Consider the following 25,110-nt stretch of genomic DNA (forward strand, 5'->3'; position numbering starts at 1 on the left):
TGCTATAACGTTTGTGACAACAAGAACAAAATAGAAAGTTAGCAAAATAGGTGAAAAAGACAGTTCAACACAATAATTGATTAGTCCCAAATTGTTTTGGTATAAAATGCCATATGATTTAGATATAAAAAAAAAATCAAGCAAAGGATCAATAATATACAAAAATGTAAATTGAATATTCCTAATAAAACAAAGGAGACAATTATATAGTGAGCTGAGATTTGAAGTTTTTTAATGCTCACAAATACAAGAACAATATTCATTACATTTATTTTATTGGTTTGTTGGCTTATTTGGCTACCTAAAACCTGTTCCAGCATGGCAATGTCCCTGTGCACAAACCAAGCTCTATTAAGATATGCTTTATATGGGTTGAAGTGGAAGATCTGGAGTAGAATGGAGTTCCAACCTCAACCCTACCGGATGAACTGGAACGCTGACTGCACCCCAGGCCTCCTCACCCTACAGTACCCGACTTTGCTAACACCCTGAACAAGCACAAATCTCCATGAACACACTCCAAAAAAATCTAGTGGAGGGAATTATAACAGCAAATATAGACTAAATGGGGAATGGGATGTTCAGAAAGCACAGACAAATCTTATGCTCAGGTGTCCACAAATGTATAGTGTTTACAGCTCCAGCTACGCAACAGAACTCCCTGAGTTTCATCCCTGAATTGCAGCTGTTTCCTGTGCTGTATATTTGAAGCTTTCGCTCTGGTGGGCGTCTCTATACCTTCATTCTCATAGTGTGTGTGAACATTCACATCCTCATCAGAGTCAGAATACAACCAGGGCTCTTCATGAGTTGTGTGTTTACTCTGACGCAGTGTTTAGTCTAAAACACTGCAGTGAGTCACAGATGATGAAGCGTACGGTCAATCTACTATTTTTTGGTATGGTTTTGTGGGCTAGTTATTCTAACTCACAAACAAATAGGCTTACAAAAACAGAATAAATAAATAAAAAAAAGTTCTACAATTGAAAATGGCAACACAAATTAAAAAAGACATCCATAAACATTTCATCAACAAAAAAACACTAATTTTTACCAACAAAAACAGCAGCACAACAGTGTAAAATAATCACTGTATGAATACTATATAGCTGTGTGTGTCACTGTGGAATAAAAACCTGCTCCTCAATTAAGGATTTATATTACCTTTACGATTGTATTATTTTCAGGAAGTCACGCTCCTGTGTCAAAAGCAGTGACACACACACACACACACACACACACACACACACACACACACACACACACACACACACATGCAAAGCATTGCCTTGCTTCAATCTGGCAGTTTTTATGGAAATAGTGAGATTTTCATATGAAATGTCACCAAACAGATAGAACAATGAGGGGGCAAAGCTTTATAACTTTCTCTACTGTGAATTAGAAGCACACACGGTGAAAGTAGCAGTTGAATTGTCATGATGTTTATATAATTGCTATAAAATTTAAAGGGGCGGGGCTTGTGGGGGCCAATTCTGGAGCAATATTTCTATTCCAGTGTATCAAAAGAAGGACAGAAAGACAGACTATTTAGCAGTTCCCTTTTTTTTTTTTTTTTTTTTTTTTGGGGGGGGTGTTTCATTATTTTAAAAGCAATATATGTCTGGTAAGAGAAAGTTAAAATGCACTGAAGTGTACCTCGGCTGTGTCTCTCTCACATCCTGCTTTCATGTTCAGAAAATGATCAGTCTATAATAAAACTTTGCAGACGACCTGAGAGTCAGGCCGAGACTGAGCAGACCCAGACACCAAGACATGCGTGTGCGTGTTTGTGTGTATGAGTGTGTGCTCGGCTGAAACGGACACAGATGTTGATGTTAAGGAGAGTGGGATTGTGGGTAATGTAAACTGTCTGTGTGCAGTGAGGATTAGAGAAGAGGTCAAGCTGGGGCACAAAATATCTGAACAGAATGCGTGTGTTGTAGTAGTAGATGTCCTAACATTATTCAAAAAGAAAGCGAGCTCCTACTTGATGTTGTTCCTGAAGTGATCTTCAGCTGGGTTTTTGACAGTGCAGCTGTTGAGCAGCCAAACATCAGCATCGGACGGGTCGTCTGAAAAGAGACAGGACAAAAAATTACTATTGAATTTTTCCCCTCACAGGTAATTAATCACTTCACATGGAATAATATACCGTGTAAACATTCTCTCTCTATCAGCTTTTATACACTATAGAGAGGAAAAAAAAACGTGGACACATGAGCATAAAGATTAGTTTGTGTTCCACAATTAGTCCCCATTCACTGTTCTAACAAACTCCACTCTTCTGGGAAGATGTTGCACTAGATTTTGGTGTGTGTTTGTGGAGATTTGGACTCATTCAGTCACAAGGCTGTTAGTAAAGTCAGGTAGTGATGTAGGTAAGAAGGACTGGGGTGCGGTCAGCGTTCACATTAACCCTAAAGGTGTTCAGCAGGGTTGAGGTCAGAGCTCTATATCAGGCCACTCCAGGCTTTGTGCACAGGGGCATTGCGCTTGAAAAGGTTGGGGTCTCCTGGTTCAAGGAAAAAAGTTCCATGCTACTGCATCCGAAGACATTTTATACAATACAATTGTGTGCCTCCAACTGTGTGGTAACAGTTTGAGAAAGAGCTACTTATGGCTAGGAGAAGGCAGGTGTCCTAATACTTTTGTCCATATAAAATGTGGTGTTCTGGGATTCTGGAAATCAGACTGGATAATTTCTGGAAAATTCAGATTCCTGTATACACACACACACACACACACACACACACACACACACACACACACACGTGTTTGTGATAAATTTCTCTAATTATCCAACAGACAGGGTCAGTAAAAGCCTTCACAAGCTGACACACAGTCTCTCTGTCTCTCACGCATACACATATACTTGCGCACACATACATAGTCACACAACTTCCAGAAAATTCCCACAATCAAAGACAACGATCGACCATGCCTGTGGTGGAAGAGTTCTCGGAAGCGAACAAGTAAAGCAGCTTGTCTTTGTTTCGGAGGATGGAGGCTGAAAGGCGAGCGATGAAAAACATGGCATGAGCAATTTTACAAGGCGACACGAACGCTTCCGATTTAACACTCATCACTATATCACTATTCATCAGCTAATAAACCACATTTCTGACCCAGGACAAAATAGAAATAAAAAAATACCCTCTGATGCCCCACCCACACCTAAAACATATATTTTTTTTTTTAAGTTTTTTATATACATAAAATAAATAAAAAAAAGACTCCAACAAAAACCGAAAGCCTGAGAAGATCTCCAGGCCAGCAGGTGGCGATTGCGAGTAAAGAATATAGTTAAAAGCTACGTGTTTAGAATGAGACGACAAACAAATTCAAACTGAATTCCAGATGTGTTCTCAAATTGGAGAAATTGCACAAACTGATTTTCCGCCGTGATGAACATCTTCCTGACGTTTTAGCGCGTGCACAGGGAGATGGTCTGGAGAAATTTGGTCGGCATTTTCAAAACTCTTGAGAGTAAACAAAAAAAATATGTTAACAGAAATATGGATACTTATTGGTGGAGCCTTTAATTTAAAATTATTTCATTTTTAATGCCTACAACACTTTTATAAAACAATCTGCATAGCTATTTCCTGGTGTCATTTTTTTTTATGACGTCCCATCAGCACTAATCATCAGATTTTAATAGCCGGTGGTGAAAATAAGCACTAGCACAGCTGTCACCTGTGGGCAGGGTCCGTCCTAACCTTCTATGCTCCGGTGCAGAACAGTAACCGTTATACTGCACGTGTTCCAAAGCTAAATATTTTAAAGTACATAACAGACTAAGCATTTGCTGTTATAATGAACTTCACTCTTCTGGGAAGATTTTCCAGTAGATTTTGGAGTGTGTCTGTGGATAGGAGGTGGTGAGGAGGACCAGGGTGCAGTCAGCGTTCCAATTCATCCTATAGATCAGTGGTCCCCAAACCCCGGGCTGAGGACCGGCACCGGTCCGTGGGTGAATTGGTACCAGGCCGCACAGAAAGAATACATAACTTACATTATTAATGTTTTCCTTATTATCTGATTCTGAACCATGTTTCATTTTGGAAAATTACCGGATTCTCTCCTTCACATCTGTCTATGATTCACTCTTGATGCATGTAAAGATGCCTCAGTCACATCTTGCCTCCATCCGCTACCTTCTTAAAGGGGCTGCTCCGGCCCCTAACACATAATACATTACCGCTAAATTGAAACCCCCCCAAGCTAGCAAAATGAACAAAAAACAACACAGTGGATTCACGTTTATTATTATATTTAGAAAATACCAGTTTTTATAGTCATATAATTTTATTTATCCGCCACACCTTAAAGGCCGGTCCGTGAAAATATTGTCCGACATTAAGCCGGTCCGTGGCGCAAAAATGGTTGGGGACCACTGCTGTAGATGTTCAGTAGAGTTGAGGTCAGAACTCTACAGCAGGAGATCTTCCACTCCAACCATGTAAAGTATATCTGCATGAAGCTGGCTTTGGGCACAGAGGCATCGTCATGCTGGAACAGCTTTAAATCTCCTAGTTAAAGTGAAGGGAAATGCATCCTGCATCCAAAGACATGTAGAGTTTGGAGAAAAACCGCAAAGCTGGAAAAGTTTGGTGTTTTGTCCATATAGTGTGTATGCGCTCAGAGGTACCATCAAGCGCTTCTGCTTCCTTACAAGCTTTATTTCTAATGTTTCTGTTTCCCATTTAATTAGAGGTCATACTTTTGAATAAGGAGTACAGAGTGCTGCTCCCTACTGGTGTGGAGAGTTCTCCCCTCAGTCATCTTCCCAACATCAGGATCCTCAGAACATCATGTTTCATCGGCAGGCCAACGAGCAGAAAAGGTCAGACGAGTTCCCAAAAATAAAACAAATACGAGTGCAGAGAATCCCTGCAGGCGCTTCACCTTCCATGATTCAGCTTCTTTTCCGTTCGTTTAGCAAATCTGTTTACAGCAGGCGGCGCTGGGAGGAAGCCAGACAGCCGGGGGGGGAAAGTAAAACGTATATAAATAAATTCAATCATGCAAGAAGGAGACAATCAGCCACTGATTAACCCCCACCATTAGAAACAGAGAACGCTCGTAAACCTTCTTGGCCTGGCGCAAAACAAGCAGGCAGTTCTGGGAACGTCCGTGAATCATTAGCGAAGAAACGGGGAGAAAGGAAATAAGTCACGTTTACACAAGAGAAGAAAAAAAAAAAGTTTTACGTGACAATTAAAGGTTTCCTTTCCGATACTGTTCACACGTGACTTCCCTACGTGCAGAATTAAAAACAAAAACAGTACTTTTTTTTCCATGCATGCATAGTTAAGGATTTTATCACTCCTAAAACAAGACACTAAACATCAGGAGTTAAAATTAAGTCACACTGAAAATATTTACACCCTCAATAAACTTTAAAACAATAACATTAGGATCACATTAAAAACCACTGAACTAAAAAAAGTTATATATTGATGAGGAAAATGATTTCACAGAGGCATCAAAAGTCAAATGTGTAATATATATATATATATATATATATATATATATATATATATATATATATATATATATATATATATATATATATACACACACACACACATACATACAGTGCCCTCCACAATTATTGGCACCCCTGTTTAAGATGTGGTCGTGGACTTCAAAAAATTCTCCTTTTTTTTTCAAACATAGAACCCAAATGCAAAAAAAAACAAAAAAAAAAAAACTTTTATTTAAGTACATTACTTTGGTGGTAAAAAAAAAAAAAAAAAATCACACATTTAGAAAAAAAAAAACTTGAAATCATGTGTGCCACAATTATTGGCACCCTGATGTTAATACTTTGTACAACCTCCTTTTGCCAACAAGACAGCACTTAATCTCCTCCTATAACATTTCACAAGATTGGAGAACACAGAGAGAGGGATTTTTGACCATTCTTCTTTGCACAATCTTTCTAGATCATCCAGTGTCCTGGGTCCTCTTATGCACTCTTCTCTTTAGCTCGCCCCACAGGTTTTCGATTGGGTTGAGGTCTGGGGACTGAGATGGCCATGGGAGGACCTTGAGTTTGTGACTGCTGAACCACTTTTGTGTAGATTTTGCCACATGTTTTGGATCATTATCCTGCTGAAAGACCCAATGACGACCCATCTTCAGCTTTCTGGCAGAGGCCATCAGGTTTTTATTTAAAATATCCTGGTACTTCAAAGCGTTCATAATGCCATGCACCCTAACAAGGTTCCCAGGGCCTTTGGAAGAGAAACAGGCCCACAGCATCACAGATCCTCCACCATACTTCACGGTGGGCATGAGGTGCTTTTCGGCATACTCATCTTTTGTTTTACGCCAGACCCACTTAGAGTGTTTGTTGCCAAAAAGCTCAATCTTAGTCTCATCTGACCAAAGCACACGATCCCAGTTGAAGTCCCAGTACCGCTTAGCAAACTCCAGACGTTAACGTTTGTGAGTGTTAGTGAGAAAAGGCTTTTTCCTTGCATGCCTCCCAAACAGCTTGTTGGCATGTAGAGAGCGTCTGATGGTTGTTTTGAGACTCTGTGACCCCAAGATGCCACTCTTGATGCAATTCTGTGACGGTGAGCTTGGGAAATTTTTTTACTTCTCTTACCATCCTCCTCACTGTGCGTTGTGGCAAGATAAACTTGGGACCTCTTCCAGCCTTGTTTGTCACTGTTCCAGTTGTTTTAAACTTTTTAATGATTCCTCTGACTGTAGATACCGGCAAGTTAAGGCAAGTGGCTATTTTCTTGTAGCCATTGCCTGACTTATGAAGGTCGACACACATCTGCCTTACTTGAATGGTGTGTTCTCTTGTCTTTGCCATGTTGACAAATGGGTAAGAGAATTAGGCCTCTGTGTCACGTCATATTTATACCCCAGGGAAACAGGAAATCATGAATTACTAATTGAAAGTCCCTAGATACCCTGACCAACCTTAGCAACTACAGAAAATATATAAAAAAAAAAAATTACATTTTTCAGAGGAATTGTTAGGGGTGCCAATAATTGTGGGACACATGATTTCAATTTTTTTTTTACCACCAAAGTTATGTACTTAAATGAAAGGTTGGATTTTTCTCTTTTTTTGCATTTGGGTTCTATGTTGTTTAAAAAAAAAAAAGGAGAATTTTTAGAAGTCCACGACCACATCTTAAACAGGGGTGCCAATAATTGTGGAGGTCACTGTGTGTATATGTATATATATATATATATATATATATATATATATATATATATATATATATATATATATATATCTCTTATAAAACACACACACACACATGTGTGTGTGTGTGTGTGTGTGTGTTTTATAAGAGATATATATATATATATATATATCTCTTATAAAACACACACACACACACACACACACACACACACACACACACACACACACACACACACACATTGGCATAAGCACCTCAACTGCATTCCAAGCATTAGAGCAAACCTGAGGAGCTGAAATATACAGCACAACCTTTGGGACAAACAAACACACACACACACACACAACTGTCGAGGGTATTCCAGAAAGGAATTTCTTCTGGGCTTTATTCCTACCCCTTATCCCCAAAAGAGTTTTTCATTTCATCGTAAACAGCAGTCGCAAAATATTAAACTGAACGCAGAGGTCACGCTGATGAACAGCTGCTAGAGATTATGACAAGCCACTGAGGAGAAACAGGAATCGGTGAATGGATGGATGATTTGGATAAAACGGATATACAGACGAACAACATGGATGGAGGAGGACAAGGTGGTGGATGGATGAAAAAAAGATACACATAAATGACTTGAAATGATGAAAAAGTAGGATGGCGATGATTGCAAAAAAAATGAAATAGATGTATGGATAGATAGATGCACAGATAGATGGAATGAAATGTGTGGAGATTTTGTACTAAAAGGTGGACAGATGTCATAGGTGAAGGATGATGGATGGATGTCTCGGTTGATGTTCTGATGGTTAAATAGAGGACAGACGGACGGACGGAGCTACACACCATTAGTCCTGCTCCCTGAATCATCTTTATAAAACCCCTCCAGAAGAACCCCACATTCGCTCGACATCATGAACATCAACTTCTGGGAAGTGAACTCTCTATTTCTTCCAGAGCCAAAGCAGCCTTGAGTGAAGTAAAGGGTACATTTCACCCAAAAACTGAGGGGAGAGGCAGAAAAACAAGTGCCAAGCAGAGAACTAATAAAACAAAAATCACATAAAAGATTTTTACAGGGCAACAGATTTTCTGCTGTTTTCCTGCAGGCACTTATTTCACTCTTCATCATCGCTCGGATCGGAAACGAGATTCCTGCCTTCAGGTGTTTGCTCCGCTGTGCACACTTTCTGAGGAGCATCTACTTATGTCTTTATCGGTTCTCGAACAATTCTTTTCCTTTAACGTTAAGCATTCATAATGCATCGAAGATAAATTCCAAAAAAAAATCCACTGCTTACAGGCAAGTAGTCACCATGACGCAACAGAATGGGGACAGCAGCTACTTTTTCCTTTCGCAACTGTTCGCAATTAAAAAAAAAACACAAACAGTTGAAGTGGTAAAACTCTGCTTCATAGCATTGCCTTATGTTTGCATGTTCCCTGAAAGCCCCCTGAACAGGTGATATATGATCTGGACCTAAAACAGCAGAGAAAAATAAAAATAAATAAATAAATAAATACAGCATCTAGGTTTATATATTGTTTTCTTAAAAAACAGGAAAGGAGATAAATAAAATCAAATGGCACACAAAAACCTAACCAGGAGCTTTCAATAAAATCAAAGAGCTAAGTTCGGATATGAATCTATAACCATGTTATGATAATTGTACTATAAATAATAACGTTATGTTCAGCTGTAGCCAAAAGTTTTTTTTTTGAGAACGACCCAAATATAAATTTTCACAAAGTCTGCTGCTTTTAGATCTTTTTGTCAGATTTCACTATGGTATACTGAAATATAATTACGAGCCTTTTACACGTCTCAGAGGCTTTTATTGACAATTACATAACTTTTTGAGCTTTTTTGTTTTTTTTAAAAGAGACTTTTAAGTGTTGTCTCTTCTTTTTTTTAAACTCTGCAATTCGCCCTGGTATCCAGTCAATCAACTTCTGGACCACATCCTGACTGATGGCAGCTCATTCATGCATAATCAATGCTTGGATTTTTGTCAGAATATGTGGGTTTTTGTTTGTTCACCCACCTCTGGAGGATTGACCACAAGATCTCAGTGAGATTAAGGTCTGGGGAGTTTTCTGGCCGTGGTCAATACATTTCGATCTTTTGTTCTCTGAGCCACTTAGTTATCACTTTTGCTTTATGGTAAAGTCCTCCATCATGCTGGAAAAGGCATTGTTAGCCATTAATTCTTGCATCATTCTCAAAAATTATGGCTACCACTGTACTTTGTATAATAGCTGTTTAAATGGCAGTACGTAACTTAGGCACACAAAAATGAAATGCACATAACTGGGGGGGAAAAAAAGCAAAAGCGGTTGAAAGGTTGGTTGATGATGTATAAGATGTAACTCAGCAATGCAGTTGATTGATGATGGATAAGATGTTGAACTTCTGTCATGGGTCAAAATCCCAGCACAACCATGCCTTCACTGCTGGGTCCTTGAGCAAGGCCCTTCACCCTCAATTGCTCAGTTGTAAAAGTAAGTCGTATAACAGTCTGCTAAATGCCAGAAATGCAAATGCTGATCAGGCGCTACAGCATTATTTCCTGAGGACTAGGTTCTGCTGAAGGTGGGTCCAGGTGTGCGCCGTATTGCATGGCACCTAAGCAGCTTGACTGGTATAATAATGTTGACGCGACTATCCTGCTATTACTTTTCACCCCAAGACATTTCAACACAGTCTGAAAGAAAAAAGACAGTGCCCATGCGCGGTTTGGCATGAACGGCTTGCTCGAAGTGAAACCCTGCAGCAGTTATTTGGACAGTCCTGTTTGTTCTGGGCAGGAAGTGAAGTCTCGAAAGCAGCAGGCAGCACGGGCAGAGCAGCAGCTCAGCCTTTGGGGCACGGCGCTGAGAAATGAGACTGTCAAGAGGAGGCTGTGAACATAGAGCGCTGCTGGAGTGACAGACAGAGAGAGATGTTCCAGTGAGAGGTTTTTGGGACCTGTGGTGAATAAACAGCACGTTGGGGGGTTGAACAGGTGGAGAGAGGCTCACAGCTTGAGGCAGTTGGGGTAAACTCAATGCGATGCACCGCTACAAGCAAGGACGAGCATGACGCAACTGGCGCTTGGTCAAGATTAACTGCTAGCTTTGGAACCCTGGGAAGTGGACGAGGGGAAAAATCTGTTTGTGGAGTGCAGAAATGAAATTCAGTTTGGAGGACAACAAGGCAAAATCTACCACGGTCAGCATATATGCATTTTCCCATGTCGTGATCAACTAGTATTTGTTTTCCAGACCGAGAAGCTGTTTTTTGGGACTCGCTTAAACTGATATCACAATAAGCGGAGCATGATGGGACACTTCATTTAGCTCTGTTGACTTGCCCAGATTAAACAGAAAGCCGTCTGCAACTAGGCAGCGGATAAAAGCTGCTGTTTTCATATTTAGATTTAGAACTTTTACAGTTAAGGTGTTTTTCATTTCTTGTCCGCATCATAACTGCATCATCTAGCTCAACACCCAAACTCTCTCAAAGTATCTCTCTCACCTCATCCCAAAAATCATAATTTGTGCATGTTTAAAGCCACCAGAGGCTGTATACAAAAGTCTAAACAAAACAGACACTGTAATGAATAGAAAAGGAAAGGTGTGCGGCCCCTCAGGGGGTTTAAAGTTCTGGGAATGGTACAGTGCTCAACTTGAGGAATCCAAACAGGTCGCTTTGCAAGAATTTGCAGTAAGACATCATTACCAAAAGGAAGTCCTGTTATAGAGCCACTGCAGGGGGTGACTCTGCTTCCAAACCTCTCACATGACTCATATACAGAAATGCCCAGATAATACCACATGATTAATGAAAGGAAATTGTAGGCAATTGAGAAAAATTTGTGGTTTTGCTCGTGAGAATTCGGACTCATGAGAACCTTAAAGCCTTGGTGAATTGATGCAACTTTTATGACTTCTATAACTATAACTGCTTTTATGGAAAAGTAAGGAATAACTTCGAAACCAATCAGATTCGAACATTAGAGCAGCAACACTGTTTTACAGGCCATGATTAACAGATGACAAAAATCTCTATGCATCAGATCCAGCTGTGAGCTCCATGATAAGATGGGATGCCAGACTCAGCATTATTATTATTATTAAACTGAACCAGAAATCTGGTGCACCATATACCATCTCTCCAAGCCCAAGGATTAATTCCTGGTGAGTGGATAGAGAAAGATAAGGGGAAATTTGGGGATATTTAAGAAAGATAAGTACTGGGAATTCAGAGATTGTGCAAACAGGGTGTGTGTGTGTGTGTCCAGACCCCCAGCCAGTCAGCTGCAAGTGGCAAGTAGTTGCAAAAAGAGGTCGACCGATTTTTCAGTTTTGCCGATTAAGCAGCACCTATTGGCAAAAATCCATGCCGATAGTTTTTCCGGGTTGGGTTATAAAATACGAGAGCAGCCTCTAGAGGCAAATCACAGATGACATGAGCCGTTTAATTTGTCCTTTTTATTACTTTTAGGTGTAACTTTATTTATGTGGAGTGTTACTTTTGGTTCAGTAAACGCACGTCTTATTTTCCAAAATATTTTTTTAATATAATGAACATATTCATTTCCTTTAAAACATTTTCAGGCTTCGGTACTGTTTTTACATTTGAATTTTTTAATAAGAAAGTGCAGTACCATTTTACATGGAGTGTTGTATAATGTTTGTTGCTTTGTTTTTTGATCCAGTATCCATTTTTAAAAAAGGGTTGATTAATCGGTTATCGGCAAGTACGATCCAACCTATCGATCGACCTCTAGTTAAAATGGAGCAAACCAGCCTTTCCTGCACTGCTGTATTAGGGCCGAATTGCTGCGCTTTCACAGTTGCAAAGTAGTAAAGGGAGGAACACATTGCTCATTTGCACAAACAGCAATATTGAATACCATTTGTGATGCTACATGACAAGATGACAGCAATCTAGTGCTATTTCTCAAATAATGATCAAAGCAAAGACTGAAAACTGTGCTCTGTTGAAAAAAGCCTTAAACAGAAAACTCGGCGTGAGGACGTCATCATTAGCAGCAAACATCAACTAGGTGAGAAAAACCTGTCTAAAGAAAACACTAGGAGAGTGAAAATAACAGCCCACACACAGTATGGTTTTTATAATTATAAGACACTACTGGTCATTCATCACAATAAATTCAGCCAAAATTAATAACATACAAACGTTACTGAGCCATATCTAAACTAATGCACCTCATTTCAAATCCCCTTGCTAACTTAATAAAGAACGAGTACGATACACTAGTGCGTTTTTCACGGCCAACATGCTCTATTCCGAGGCCACGATTCAAAGCCAACTTCCCCTCCAGTATGAAAGGAGAAGCCTTCGAGAGGTCCAAAAAACGGTCAAAACCATTCCATCAGGGGTCACATGACCTTGCAAGATGCCAAAGAAAACCAAATGAAGCATATAATGCTGATCCCAGTCTAAAATATGAATGACTGCCTCCGGCATACTCTGCTTCTTTACATTTGGCAAAGCAATGCATTCTTTTCGCTTATGAACACTCAAAGGTCGGGTGAATACATCTCAGGGAAAATATACAAAAGACGAGGTACAAACTGAACTACTGTGTACACAGTCAGGGTCAATGCCACATACCAGAATAATAAAAGGTAAAGAAAGACTCTGGCATCCGAGTCGCTGTGGCTGTTGTCTGAGTTGATGCTGGAAGGTGTGTTTGAAAATGAAGACCAAAAAAGCAAGCAAGACATAAACAACGTTACACAAAGAGCAGGGTTTGTGAACACACACAAGCAGCGAGTGCCAGCAATGATCGCACCAAGGACGATTCTTTGTGACTGTGAGAAGTGCTGAGCTTAATCACAGACCGGCGGCTGTTTAAAAAAGCTTAGACATACGGTAATTGCTTTGTACAGAAGATGAAAGATCATGGTGTTCAAGACCAGAAAAGAAAACGTCAACAAGAGTTGTGCTATTAGGCACTGATGAGAAAACTGCAGGTACACTGTAAAAGTCAAAAGGACAAAGTAAGAGACATGGATGGGATTACTGAGATGATCATTCTAAAATATCTTTATTTGCAGGTCAGGAACATTGTGTGATGGCCTAATGGACAGATGGACAAGCAGAGAGACACAAGGACAAAGATATTTGAAATGATGGCTAAGAGTTTGGATAAACTGATGTTTTTAGTTTTAGATTTTGCCTTTTTAGTCAGATGGGTGGATGGAAAGAACTAATGGGAAGATAAACAAATGAATAAAAATATAAAATAAAGATTCATTGTTTAAACAGATTAATAAATAGATGTATAAACTATAGATAGAGGGATGAGTGAACAGAGGAGCAAACAAATATTAGGATGATTAAAAAAAGCTAAAATGATGTATGGGGGTTTGGATAAACAGATGTATGGACCGATTACTGGATGTTTTAGATTGGTGGATAGATTGATGGATAGCAATTTAATGGAATAGATCAATTGAATTATAGGGTAGAAGGAGTCACTTATTGGACAGATAAAAGAATGCTTTTTAATGGATGGATGGATGGATGCTTTTTCACAGTTGCTTGGATGGATGGATGGATGGATGGATGGATGGATGGATGCTTTTTCACAGTTGCTTGGATGGATGGATGGATGGATGGATGGATGGATGCTTTTCACAGTTTCTTGGATGGATGGATGGATGGATGGATGGATGGATGGATGGATGCTTTTCACAGTTGCTTGGATGGATGGATGGATGGATGCTTTTCACAGTTGCTTGGATGGATGGATGGATGGATGCTTTTCACAGTTGCTTGGATGGATAGATGGATGGATGGATGAATGGATGGATGCTTTTCACAGTTGCTTGAATGGATGGATGGATGGATGCTTTTCACAGTTGCTTGGATGGATGGATGGATGGATGGATGGATGGATGGATGGATGGATGGATGGATGCTTTTCACAGTTGCTTGGATGGATGGATGGATGCTTTTCACAGTTGCTTGGATGGATGGATGGATGGATGGATGGATGGATGGATGGATGGATGGATGGGTTTTCACAGTTGCTTGGATGGATGGATGGATGGATGCTTTTTCACAGTTTCTTGGATGGATGGATGGATGCTTTTTAACAGTTGCTTTGATGCCTTGGAAATTGATGCCTGGGTGTCTAACTGATAAATGGATGGATGGATGGATGTAGATGAACAGATGAATAAAAAGATAAAATGGATGTCTGAGTGCTTAAACTAATGGATGGATGATAATTGGATTCACAGTGGTTTAGATGAATGAATGAGTGGATGTTTCAATACTCGGATGGAGGACAGTTTAAATAAATAGCTAAATGCATAAAGGGAATTTTGGGTAAATAGATATTTGAACTGATGGATGTTTAAATAGATGAACGAGTGGAAAGATAGGAAGATAAGAGGCTAATGGATATATAGAGATGATCTTACACTTGAGATCATAAGAGCTAAACAGCTTTTATTGTTTGTCTCTTTTGTTGCTAGTGGATGGAGATGAACCAACACCCCGCACCAACAAACAGTGAATGTTTCCAGTCAGACCTGAAGTGGAGTCGGTGTGTCACATCTGCTGATGTTCTCAGGGAAGAAAAGGCGGTTCTGGGTGCATGTGGGACTCAGATGGCTGTATTAGTGCTAATTTGGCGGTTTTTGGCCTCGGGGCCTCGTACATTCTCCCTGTCTGTCTGCTCGAACCCTCAGCATGGTTTATCAGCTGTCAGAAAAGCAAGAGTCTCTCGGGAAGCATGGCACACAGCCCCATCTGCACGAACACATCACTCTACTCTACAAACATAACCATCATTATGAAATGCAAGTCAACTCGCTGCTGTTGTCATAATCATCATAAACAAAACAGAGAGCGATACAGAGGTTCAGTGTTGGGAAATGTCACATGGTCACATGCGGTCAGTGAACATCTGTGCGTGTAATCATGTGATTATCCAAATCCATTGACACGGATGACACTCGGGGAGACGCAGACATGATGCACGGCACAGTGCCTAATAAAAGGACATAATTAGAGTCGCTTACAGCACAAGAGGCAGAGAGTGATGGACATAATGGTGGGTCTGTTGTCACGCTATGGCCGTGTTTTACTTTAATAAGCGGCACATGACAGGGCTGAAAGCGGGTGCATTGTCCCAGAGGCTGGGAGGAGGGGCGACTCAGAGATGCCCTTGAGGCACCGAGGCCCAGACATTGGGGAAAACTGACTGAGATGGCAGGGTGACTCATCCAGCGAGGCAGCCACAGAAACAACACCGTGCATTCATGCCACAGACGAGGCAGTTCACTCGACTTCAAATTCAGACCAAAACAATTACAGGATGCTCACAATTATTTGTGGACTAATACATTACGTATATATATATATATATATATATATATATATATATATATATATATATATATATATATATATACAGGGAGTGCAGAATTATTAGGCAAATGAGTATTTTGACCACATCATCCTCGTTATGCATGTTGTCTTACTCCAAGCTGTATAGGCTGGAAAGCCTACTACCAATTAAGCATATTAGGTGATGTGCATCTCTGTAATGAGAAGGGTGTGGTCTAATGACATCAACACCCTATATCAGGTGTGCATAATTATTAGGCAACTTCCTTTCCTTTGGCAAAATGGGTCAAAAGAAGGACTTGACAGGCTCAGAAAAGTCAAAAATAGTGAGATATATTGCAGAGGGATGCAGCAGTCTTAAAATAGCCAAGCTTCTGAAGCGTGATCATCGAACAATCAAGCGTTTCATTCAAAATAGTCAACAGGGTCGCAAGAAGCGTGGAAAAACCAAGGCGCAAAATAACTGCCCGTGAACTGAGAAAAGTCAAGCGTGCAGCTGCCAAGATGCCACTTGCCACCAGTTTGGCCATATTTCAGAGCTGCAACATCACTGAGTGCCCAAAAGCACAAGGTGTGCAATACTCAGAGACATGGCCAAGGTAAGAAAGGCAGAAAGTCGACCACCACTGAACAAGACACACAAGCTGAAACGTCAAGACTGGGCCAAGAAATATCTCAAGACTGATTTTTCTAAGGTTTTATGGACTGATGAAATGAGAGTGAGTCTTGATGGGCCAGATGGATGGGCCCGTGGCTGGATTGGTAAAGGGCAGAGAGCTCCAGTCCGACTCAGGCGCCAGCAAGGTGGAGGTGGAGTACTGGTTTGGGCTGGTATCATCAAAGATGAGCTTGTGGGGCCTTTTCGGGTTGAGGATGGAGTCAAGCTGAACTCCCAGTCCTACTGCCAGTTTCTGGAAGACACCTTCTTCAAGCAGTGGTACAGGAAGAAGTCTGCATCCTTCAAGAAAAACATGATTTTCATGCAGGACAATGCTCCATCACACACGTCCAAGTACTCCACAGCGTGGCTGGCAAGAAAGGGTATAAAAGAAGAAAATCTAATGATATGGCCTCCTTGTTCACCTGATCTGAACCCCATTGAGAACCTGTGGTCCATCATCAAATGTGCGATTTACAAGGAGGAAAACAGTACACCTCTCTGAACAGTGTCTGGGAGGCTGTGGTTGCTGCTGCACGCAATGTTGATGGTGAACAGATCAAAACACTGACAGAATCCATGGATGGCAGGCTTTTGAGTGTCCTTGCAAAGAAAGGTGGCTATATTGGTCACTGATTTGTTTTTGTTTGGTTTTGAATGTCAGAAATGTATATTTGTGAATGTTGAGATGTTATATTGGTTTCACTGGTAAAAATAAATAATTGAAATGGGTATGAATTTGTTTTTTGTTAAGTTGCCTAATAATTATGCACAGTAATAGTCACCTGCACACACAGATATCCCCTAAAATAGCTAAAACTAAAACTACTTCCAAAAATATTCAGCTTTGATATTAATGAGTTTTTTGTGTTCATTGAGAACATGGTTGTTGTTCAAATTAAATCCTCAAATAAAATTAATCCTCAAAAATACAACTTGCCTAATAATTCTGCACTCCCTGTGTGTATATATATATATATATATATATATATATATATATATATATATATATATATATATATATATACACACACACACACACACACACACACACACAATATAAATATATATTCAAATTCTATTTGTCACACACATTCATACAGAGTACATATAGTGATTACACAGACCAGGCATAATATTAGAACATTATCTGCAGTGAAGTGAATCACACTGGTTATCTCTTCATCATGCCATCTGTTATTAGGTGGGAAATATTAGGCAGCAAGTAAACATTTTGTCCTCAAATTTGATGTTAGAAGCAGGAGAAATGGGCAAGTGTAAGTATTTAAGTGGGTTGACAAGAGCCAAATTACTAGGGATGCACCGAATATTCGGCCACCGAAAATCTTCGGCCGAAAATGGCCCAAAAGTGCATTTTCGGTTTTTGCCCGAAAGACTTTGATCACCGAAAAAACTTGTCTAAAACAACATGTCTGCGGTGTGGACGTATTTCAGTATATCTGAGAAAGACCCACGGATAGCGATTTGCAAAACATGTAACGCCGAAATTTCAAGAGGGGGTGTGTCTGCAAAGACTTTCTCCACGTCGGGTTTAATTTATCACCTGAAATCCAAACATCCGATCGCTATGCTGAATATGAGAGGAACGCGGCACAGAAAAGCAAAACCCCTCTGAGCACACGCACTCCGTTTGTGGCGGACGTTTTTGAAAAGGCAGGAAGTTTCCCAGTGATAGTGTTGTATTGTATCTTTAAGCAGTTGCACTTTTTTATGCAAGAACAGATTTAATTTTACAACCTTTCAGCAGGCCAGAGGGCCTGTACATTATTATTTAATGTACACATGAGTGCATTTAAGTTAAACATTTAAGACTAAATTTTTATTTATTTTATCCTGTGCATTGTTGCAATGTGCTATAAATAAATATTTTTATAATTTGTAATTGATTTATTCTTTGAAAATTTTATATTAATTTATGCAATTTAAATGCCTTGATTTTAGTAAGTTTAGTACACAGTCATGGCCATAAATGCAATGGTAATAATAATTGGCATAATTTCTTTCGGTGTTTCGGTTTTCGGCCTTGTTTTCCTTTTTTCCGGTTTTCGGTTTCGGCCAAGAATTTTCATTTCGGTGCATCCCTACAAATTATAATGGCTAAATGACTGCAGCTCTTGTGGGCTGTTCCCAGTCTGCAGGTCAGTATCTATCAATAGTGCTCCAAGGAAGGAACAGTGGTGAACCGGAGGCCGATCCAACAGACGAGCTCCTGTAGGTCAAATTGCTGAAGAACTTAATGCTTTTATTGCTCGACTGCCCAGGACTGTTTTGGCAGCAAAAGGTGGACCAACACAATATTAGGTGGTCATAACGTTATGCCTGATCGGTGTATGATGCGAGCGAGATCGTGCTAAACCTCATCAAACCAGCCCAGCATCACTTCTGCATTAATACATGAATATAAAGATGAAAAATATCCAACAGCACCCTCCATTGTATATTATGTCTAATAGAGGTTTTTGGACTTTGTCTAGAACAAACAAATAGAAAAGAAAAGTGAAAGGTGCTGCGTCGCCTTGAGTCAATGAAGGACATCGATATTTAAATATCCGCAGGACCTCCTCCTGTCAAGTGAGGAAAATTCACCGATAGCGAGTCACCTGTCAAGAGCCGAGGTGACATGAGTGGAAACAGGAGCTAGCTGGCGGGCGATTCCGCACTCGATTCTGTCATTACACTGTACACGCGACTCTGACATTATTGGCATATGGAGAGAGAGAAAGAGAGACGGAGTGGTTTTTCACCGCACCACAAGCACCTCCATTAAGTGCTCCTGCACTGGGGACGACCGGCAAGAAACCTCGGCTGAACCCTCGGACTAACTGCCAACATGGCCTGAGGGGATCATGGACGAGAAAAAAAATAAATAAATAGAAAGACCCACAACTTATCCTGACACAGCCTTTGACTGAAAATCCTTCTGGGCTCTTCAGGTTTTGCTCATGCTGCAGGGTGCAGTAATGAAGCCCTTAATAGAAAGCGAGTATGAAGTGGAACAAACTTGTTTCATTATTAAATAGATAAAAAGTGTTTTTTTTGGTCAATAAATAATATAAAATCGGAGAAATCTGTTAACATTGGAAAACACGACAATATTAAAGGAAAGACATTGCTTGAAAATTTTGTTGTTTCTGTTTCAGAGAAATAATCACCACCATTTTATTCCTTGCAGAGCATTTACTCTCCAGACACCAGCCATTGAGGTGATTGTGTCCTTTTCTCTTTTTTTTTTTCCTTCTCCCTGCTGGGTAACGAGAGAGAGGAGCTCGTCTGGGGCAGTCTGGAGGACGAGGACGAGCGACAGTGTCTGCATTTTTATGATCTCTCAGCTCGCCATAAAAATGATCGCTCAGGCGAATAATCTCCCCGAGGACGAGGGAGAGACGGTTCACCTCGAGCCACCCGGTCTACATGTTTAACTCACCTCGGCGTGCCTGTGAAGGATATCATCAGGAGAACCTGAAGACGGCAGCTCTGGATTTGGTGAGTAATTCGGTCTCAGTCATTGCTCGGGGACGCCGATATTCATTAAAGTGTAGCTTATGTGCCTTGGAAAAACATCACTGTGGCCCACTAGTTCACGTTATTAACTTCGTCAACACTCGACGGGGAGGGGGGGCTTGGGGGTTACTTCAGCAAGGACACACACCAAGTCAGCTGCAAAGCATCCAGGGAAGAGAATAAAAGTGTGAGCGAGTACGCAAACATGGCAGGGGTATTAATAGATACCCTTCCCCACCCACTGTGCAGGAAGCAGGACATGGCACGCTTTTATCCATTAGTAGTTGCAGGTTGCAGGACGACAGAGGTGACTGGAGACAAGAGTTCGGATATGAGGTCACGCCATTTTAATCTCTAAAGAGACGGCTAAAACGCTCACGCCATGCTAATATCCTAAAGGTTAATTATGGGCAATGAGTTCTCAAGTCTTACATCGTGTAAGAAAGCAAACCGTGCAACCTTGAGTTTAAACTTTGGATAACAAGAGGATTCGGATTGGTCAGGAGGTGCTGATCACGAGTTGATTGTAATTTAGTAGTATTAAGAGTTTTTTTACGTTCTAAAGTGAGCAGACGACGTGGGGTGGGGTTTCACCAAGGAGAAAGCATTTATGGAAGAAGTCTCCAGGGTCAGAGCTTTGAACAGTCAAATGGTAACGATGGAAGGGTTTGTGCTCATGAGAGGAAATTAGCAGATGGGGTTGTTGAGGGAACGAGAAAGAAGTGGAGTCGTATAAAAATGAAGAAAAAACTTAATCATTGGCAAACTGCTAACATTCAGGGCTTTGATAGGAAAACTACCTACTTCCCCTTCATCACATAATTCTGTGGCTCATTGTTCTACAATAACAGCAACACGACAATCCAAGATGGAAGCAAAAACAAATGTACAAATATAAAAAAAAGGGGTATAAAGTGCAAGAAAGTAAAACTGAATCAGAAAGTTACAGATAAGCTTAGAGCTGATTCCCCCCAAAAATGGTAAATTATGTAATGGATGGCACAAGTGAATCTACAGTAAGTAATGGCTTCTCCAGCTGTTTTCAGTCAAGCGTGTGAATTTCTGCTGCATTGAACAAAAGTTCATCCAACCCACGCGGTGCATGGCAGGTCTACAACGTGCCGGGTATAAAAGGTGACACTTTAGGGATTCCTGAAAGCTGACAAAAAGATGATGATTCGCAACAGCTGCCTCACCTTCTCTGCTGAAATGCTGAATCAGGACAACGCTGTAGCCTTTGATTCAAGGTTGAGAAAGGGTACGACTGGAATGTTTTAGGGGATCCTAAAACGTCGCTCGAGACTGCACACGGTTCACAAGAGGACCAGGCAAAACAGCTGCATTTTATTAGCGATGACTGAGAACGAGGTACGGGGAAGACGTGGAACAATTCCAGGCACAAGTGTGCAGTTTATAGATGCAGCTGGAAGAATGGAACGCACACCCGCCAACCCCTGGCACGCTGAACCACCACTCTCTGAACCAGTTCTGCTCCAGATTTCTTTTCCCATGACCTCGAAATGAAGCACATCTGCTCCGCAGGACCAAAACCTTTCTTTAACATCTATAAGACTTGAAGGATGAGATGAACAACAATTAGACGACTTACAAGGTACAGGTCCAGGAATTCAGGGAATTCCTTTCGAAACGTGTTTGAGGAATCGGTGCAATTTCAAAACACAATATGCAAAGCAGAGGAATTAAAAATAATTCAGAAAAAATAAATCTATTATTCTAACTAAACAGGACAGAACAAAAAAAAAGGAATTGCAGATACAAGGCCACACCCACTTTATCCCATTACAAATGTGAAAAGATTCTATACAGCCATCAGTTTTTTGAGGAATGCATGTTTTCGACTGCAGGTGCTCTCATTCAGAATCTACAATCACGGTTGCACGTCAACACGAGTGATGAGTCTGATGGCGAAGATCACAGATATGCACTCCAGCTAAATTATTCCTGCCGATAATCCGAGCATGGGGACAAAAGTCACCTTGAGAAGACGTTATGAAAACAATCCCAGTTCCAATCAAACGACAACGAGTGTCTTTCTTGCTAGCACGAGGTTGTAATCTGGTTGACAAGGTTGTTTTTTTTTTTGTTTTGTTTTTAAATGGTGACCCTGCAATTGAGGGGTCACTCAGAGGACAGTCGAAGCTAAGACGAGGTTACCAGCGAGTCTCGTTTTAAAAATTCATGACATCCTGACGTGCCTGCGTGATGCGATGCGAAAGCTATTCACCGGCTGGAATTTACAGCAATAATAAAAACGGATTAAAGCTGTACTTCATCAAAGCTCTTTGTTCTTCCTTCACTACAGGTCCAATGCTATGACTCCCTGGTGTCTCTGACTCGAACCTCGATTCCGTTAACGGGATGCGGCGCCGAAGAAAGAGAAAGCAGGAGAGTAAATCTTGCGTGTAGCTGAGAGACGAGGACGAGTGAAGAGGTGTGAGGAGACAAAATGTTGACCATGTACAGCTCCACCCGTAACCCTACAGGAAGTTGTGTAGATTACAGCAGGACCGCAGCGCACCGAACGAGACCTGATCACTTCTACTGAGCTCGTCTGCAGCTTCGATGTCCACGCTGAGACCTTCCAATCTTCTCCATATCTGTTCCAGTAAAGATAGCGTGAGAACATTTAGTGGAATGTTCCCAGAGAGCTCCACAACCATAAAATATGCAAGAAAAAAAAGGAGGCTGAAACAACAAAGAAACAAAATACAGCAAATAATAGAGAGAAAAAAAAAATGAAAAAGGAAGGAGGAGGCAAAGAAATTGCATAAGACAGACAATGGATTCTGAACCTGTTTGTCAGCAATAAATACAATCAAATCGATAAAATCTGTTCATTCCTGAACACAGCTAAGATGTCCAGGGTCAGATGTCATGTAAAAAAAAAAAAAAAAAGTAGTGTCTGGAAGAACCTCCTCAGTGACCTGCATGGTGAGAAATCTCAAAATAGAAAAGCGGGAACACTGGAAGACCTGTGCTGCTGAGCCAAGAGACAGCATGTGTGTTGACTGACACGTGACGAGTGGAGAGAGAATGAGAGAGAGTAACCGTAAGTAATAAACCTGGGGTAGCTTGAGGCACAGTTTTAGATGTCTAGCCCCAGCATTTAATCCTACCGTGTAATTACAGAGGGCATTAGCATACAGGAGACTGGAAATTATGTAACTCGCATCACAAACGACTGCGGAGAAGTACATCCCATTATCTCGGTCATGCTAGAACAGCGTTCTCTTCGTCTGCACAATCACGTCACAAAGCAGGTTGCAACTAACTTGAACATCTCCGAACGCCATGCTGATGACATGATTGCAGACTAGCAGGCCAAGAGGAAAACCGAACACGACATGCTCAGGGTGTTCTGAAGAAAACAATCGAGAGCAGTAGTTCTGTGAAGCGTCTACAAGAACCATAAAAGACATCCACTTCTTTCAATGTGTGTCATGGTCAAAGTAAAAAGATATAATTAACCACAGTGGGCTAAAATCTCTCTTTTTGGCAGTCAAGTTCCTATTAACTCAAATTTCTCTTAAGAAGGAAAGAAAGTCCTCCATATTAAAAGGGACATCAAATACCACCAGGATTCCACCTCTATGGAGGCAAGATTTCACGATTCCACCTTCATGACGCTTAAAGTCCACGTTAATTATTAAGAGATTTTACCACAATGGACACATGAAGATGTTGAGGTTTTCGTTGGGAGTGACGAGGATGGACCGGATTAGAAATAAATTTATTAGAGGGACATCAAATGTAGGACAAGATTGAGATGGTTTGGACATGTGCAGAGGAGGGACATGGGGTATATCGGTAGGAAAATGCTGAGGGTGGAGCCACCAGGAAGGAGGAAAAGAGGCAGACCAAGAAAGCGGTTTATGGATGTGGTGAGGCAAGACATGCAGGTAGTTGGTTTAAAAGAGGCAGATTTAGAGGACAGAGGGGTATGAAGACGGATGATCTGCTGTGGCGACCCCCTAATGGGAGAAGCCAAAAGAAGACTGCAATTGATACATGCTTCCACTGCTAATGAGACATGGAGACAAGATTCCACAATCATGAAGACCTAATTCCAGACCAATAAAGATGAGTCAATGAAGGGAAAAAAAAAAAAAAAGATAAATAAAAATTGGTAACTCCATTAACTCCAGACTCCACATTGTTCCACAGTGTCCAGAAGAACACTCTCCTAGCCCACATCCACACCAGCTTGAACAACACAGTAAAATGTGAAAACTTGACTTTGTGAAGGTTTGTTTGAACTTCTTATTCAAGATCACATGCCATTATAACCCTGTATATAGCAATTAAACACAGTTCATCTCTGATCACTTACAGGAACATGAATTTCTTCCAGCAGCATGCCTACAAGTGTGTTCTTTCTCTTACACTATAACAGCTTTACCAACAACTCCAATCTGTGAGCTATTAATGAAATACTGGCCATGCTTCTTACCCAGCTATAGTGACCTCTAAATCAGAAACTAAATCAGTGCTCTTTTCTATTAAGATAAACAAAAAGAAACTGCTTATCGACAAACAAACTGAAACTGGAGACTCCTTCCATAAATTGTTACAAGAACATCTCCTTAAAGCTCAGCTACTGCACATGTTTAAGTGTAGGTAAGTAAAGACCAGCCAGATGATTGGAGAGTTCATGGACAGGGGGAAAACTTGTCGAGCTCCGAAACAAACTCATTCGTCCTCCTGAAAATCCTAACAGGAGGTGGTGTGTTTTGTCTCAGAGCGCTAGTTTTACAAGACCCACAAGTTTTATTTGCTTGGATTCTTTGCTTTAGAGGCTTTCCAGGTGGTGGAAGCAGTAACTCGGGGGGGACCGTTCCAGTTTTCCGCAGCCTGAATTTATTCACAGGACTTTATTAACAAACGCAACACACCAGATTGACTGCTACGACTCCGTTCGCCAACTCCAAATGATTTTTTCCAAGCCATAAAAAAAAGGCCTGAAATTCGAGTTTGTGTTTAGCCAATTTGGATGAACTGCAAACAAATGAAAACCATGTGGCAAATAGTCCTCCTATCTTTAAAATAAACATACTACTGAACAGATGGGATTTAGGGCTCTGCGTGCTAGATACAGTTTGAAAGCATCGAAGGAGCCAATTCGCGAGCGAAAAATGCCACGCTAATTACTTAACTTCAAAAAGGACGAATTGTATAAATGTAAAGAAAATAATTAAAAAAGTAACAAAAAAATGACAGCTTTTTTTTAACAATAGGAAAAGTTCATGACATGATAATTTTTTTTAAAAGATGGAGCTGGATTGAGAAAATGCCGTCTTTGATCAGGCTCTGGATTGTGATTGGACAGAAGGTGACAGGTTTGTAGACACCGTTTCTATAGCAACAGC

General features: G+C 40.7%; 1 protein-coding gene across 1 annotated transcript in view; it reads right to left on the minus strand.

Moving 5' to 3' along the window:
* cdkal1 (CDK5 regulatory subunit associated protein 1-like 1) overlaps positions 1-25,110 on the minus strand; it is a 217,455-nt gene that overhangs the window by 159,831 nt on the left and 32,514 nt on the right. Inside the window, exon 4 of the mRNA XM_046846802.1 lies at positions 1,988-2,072. Coding sequence (XP_046702758.1) covers positions 1,988-2,072 — 85 coding nt within the window. The remainder of the gene's footprint in view (positions 1-1,987; positions 2,073-25,110) is intronic.

The sequence above is a fragment of the Silurus meridionalis genome, chromosome 4, assembly GCF_014805685.1.
Source record: "Silurus meridionalis isolate SWU-2019-XX chromosome 4, ASM1480568v1, whole genome shotgun sequence".
NCBI classification, from domain to species: domain Eukaryota; kingdom Metazoa; phylum Chordata; class Actinopteri; order Siluriformes; family Siluridae; genus Silurus; species Silurus meridionalis.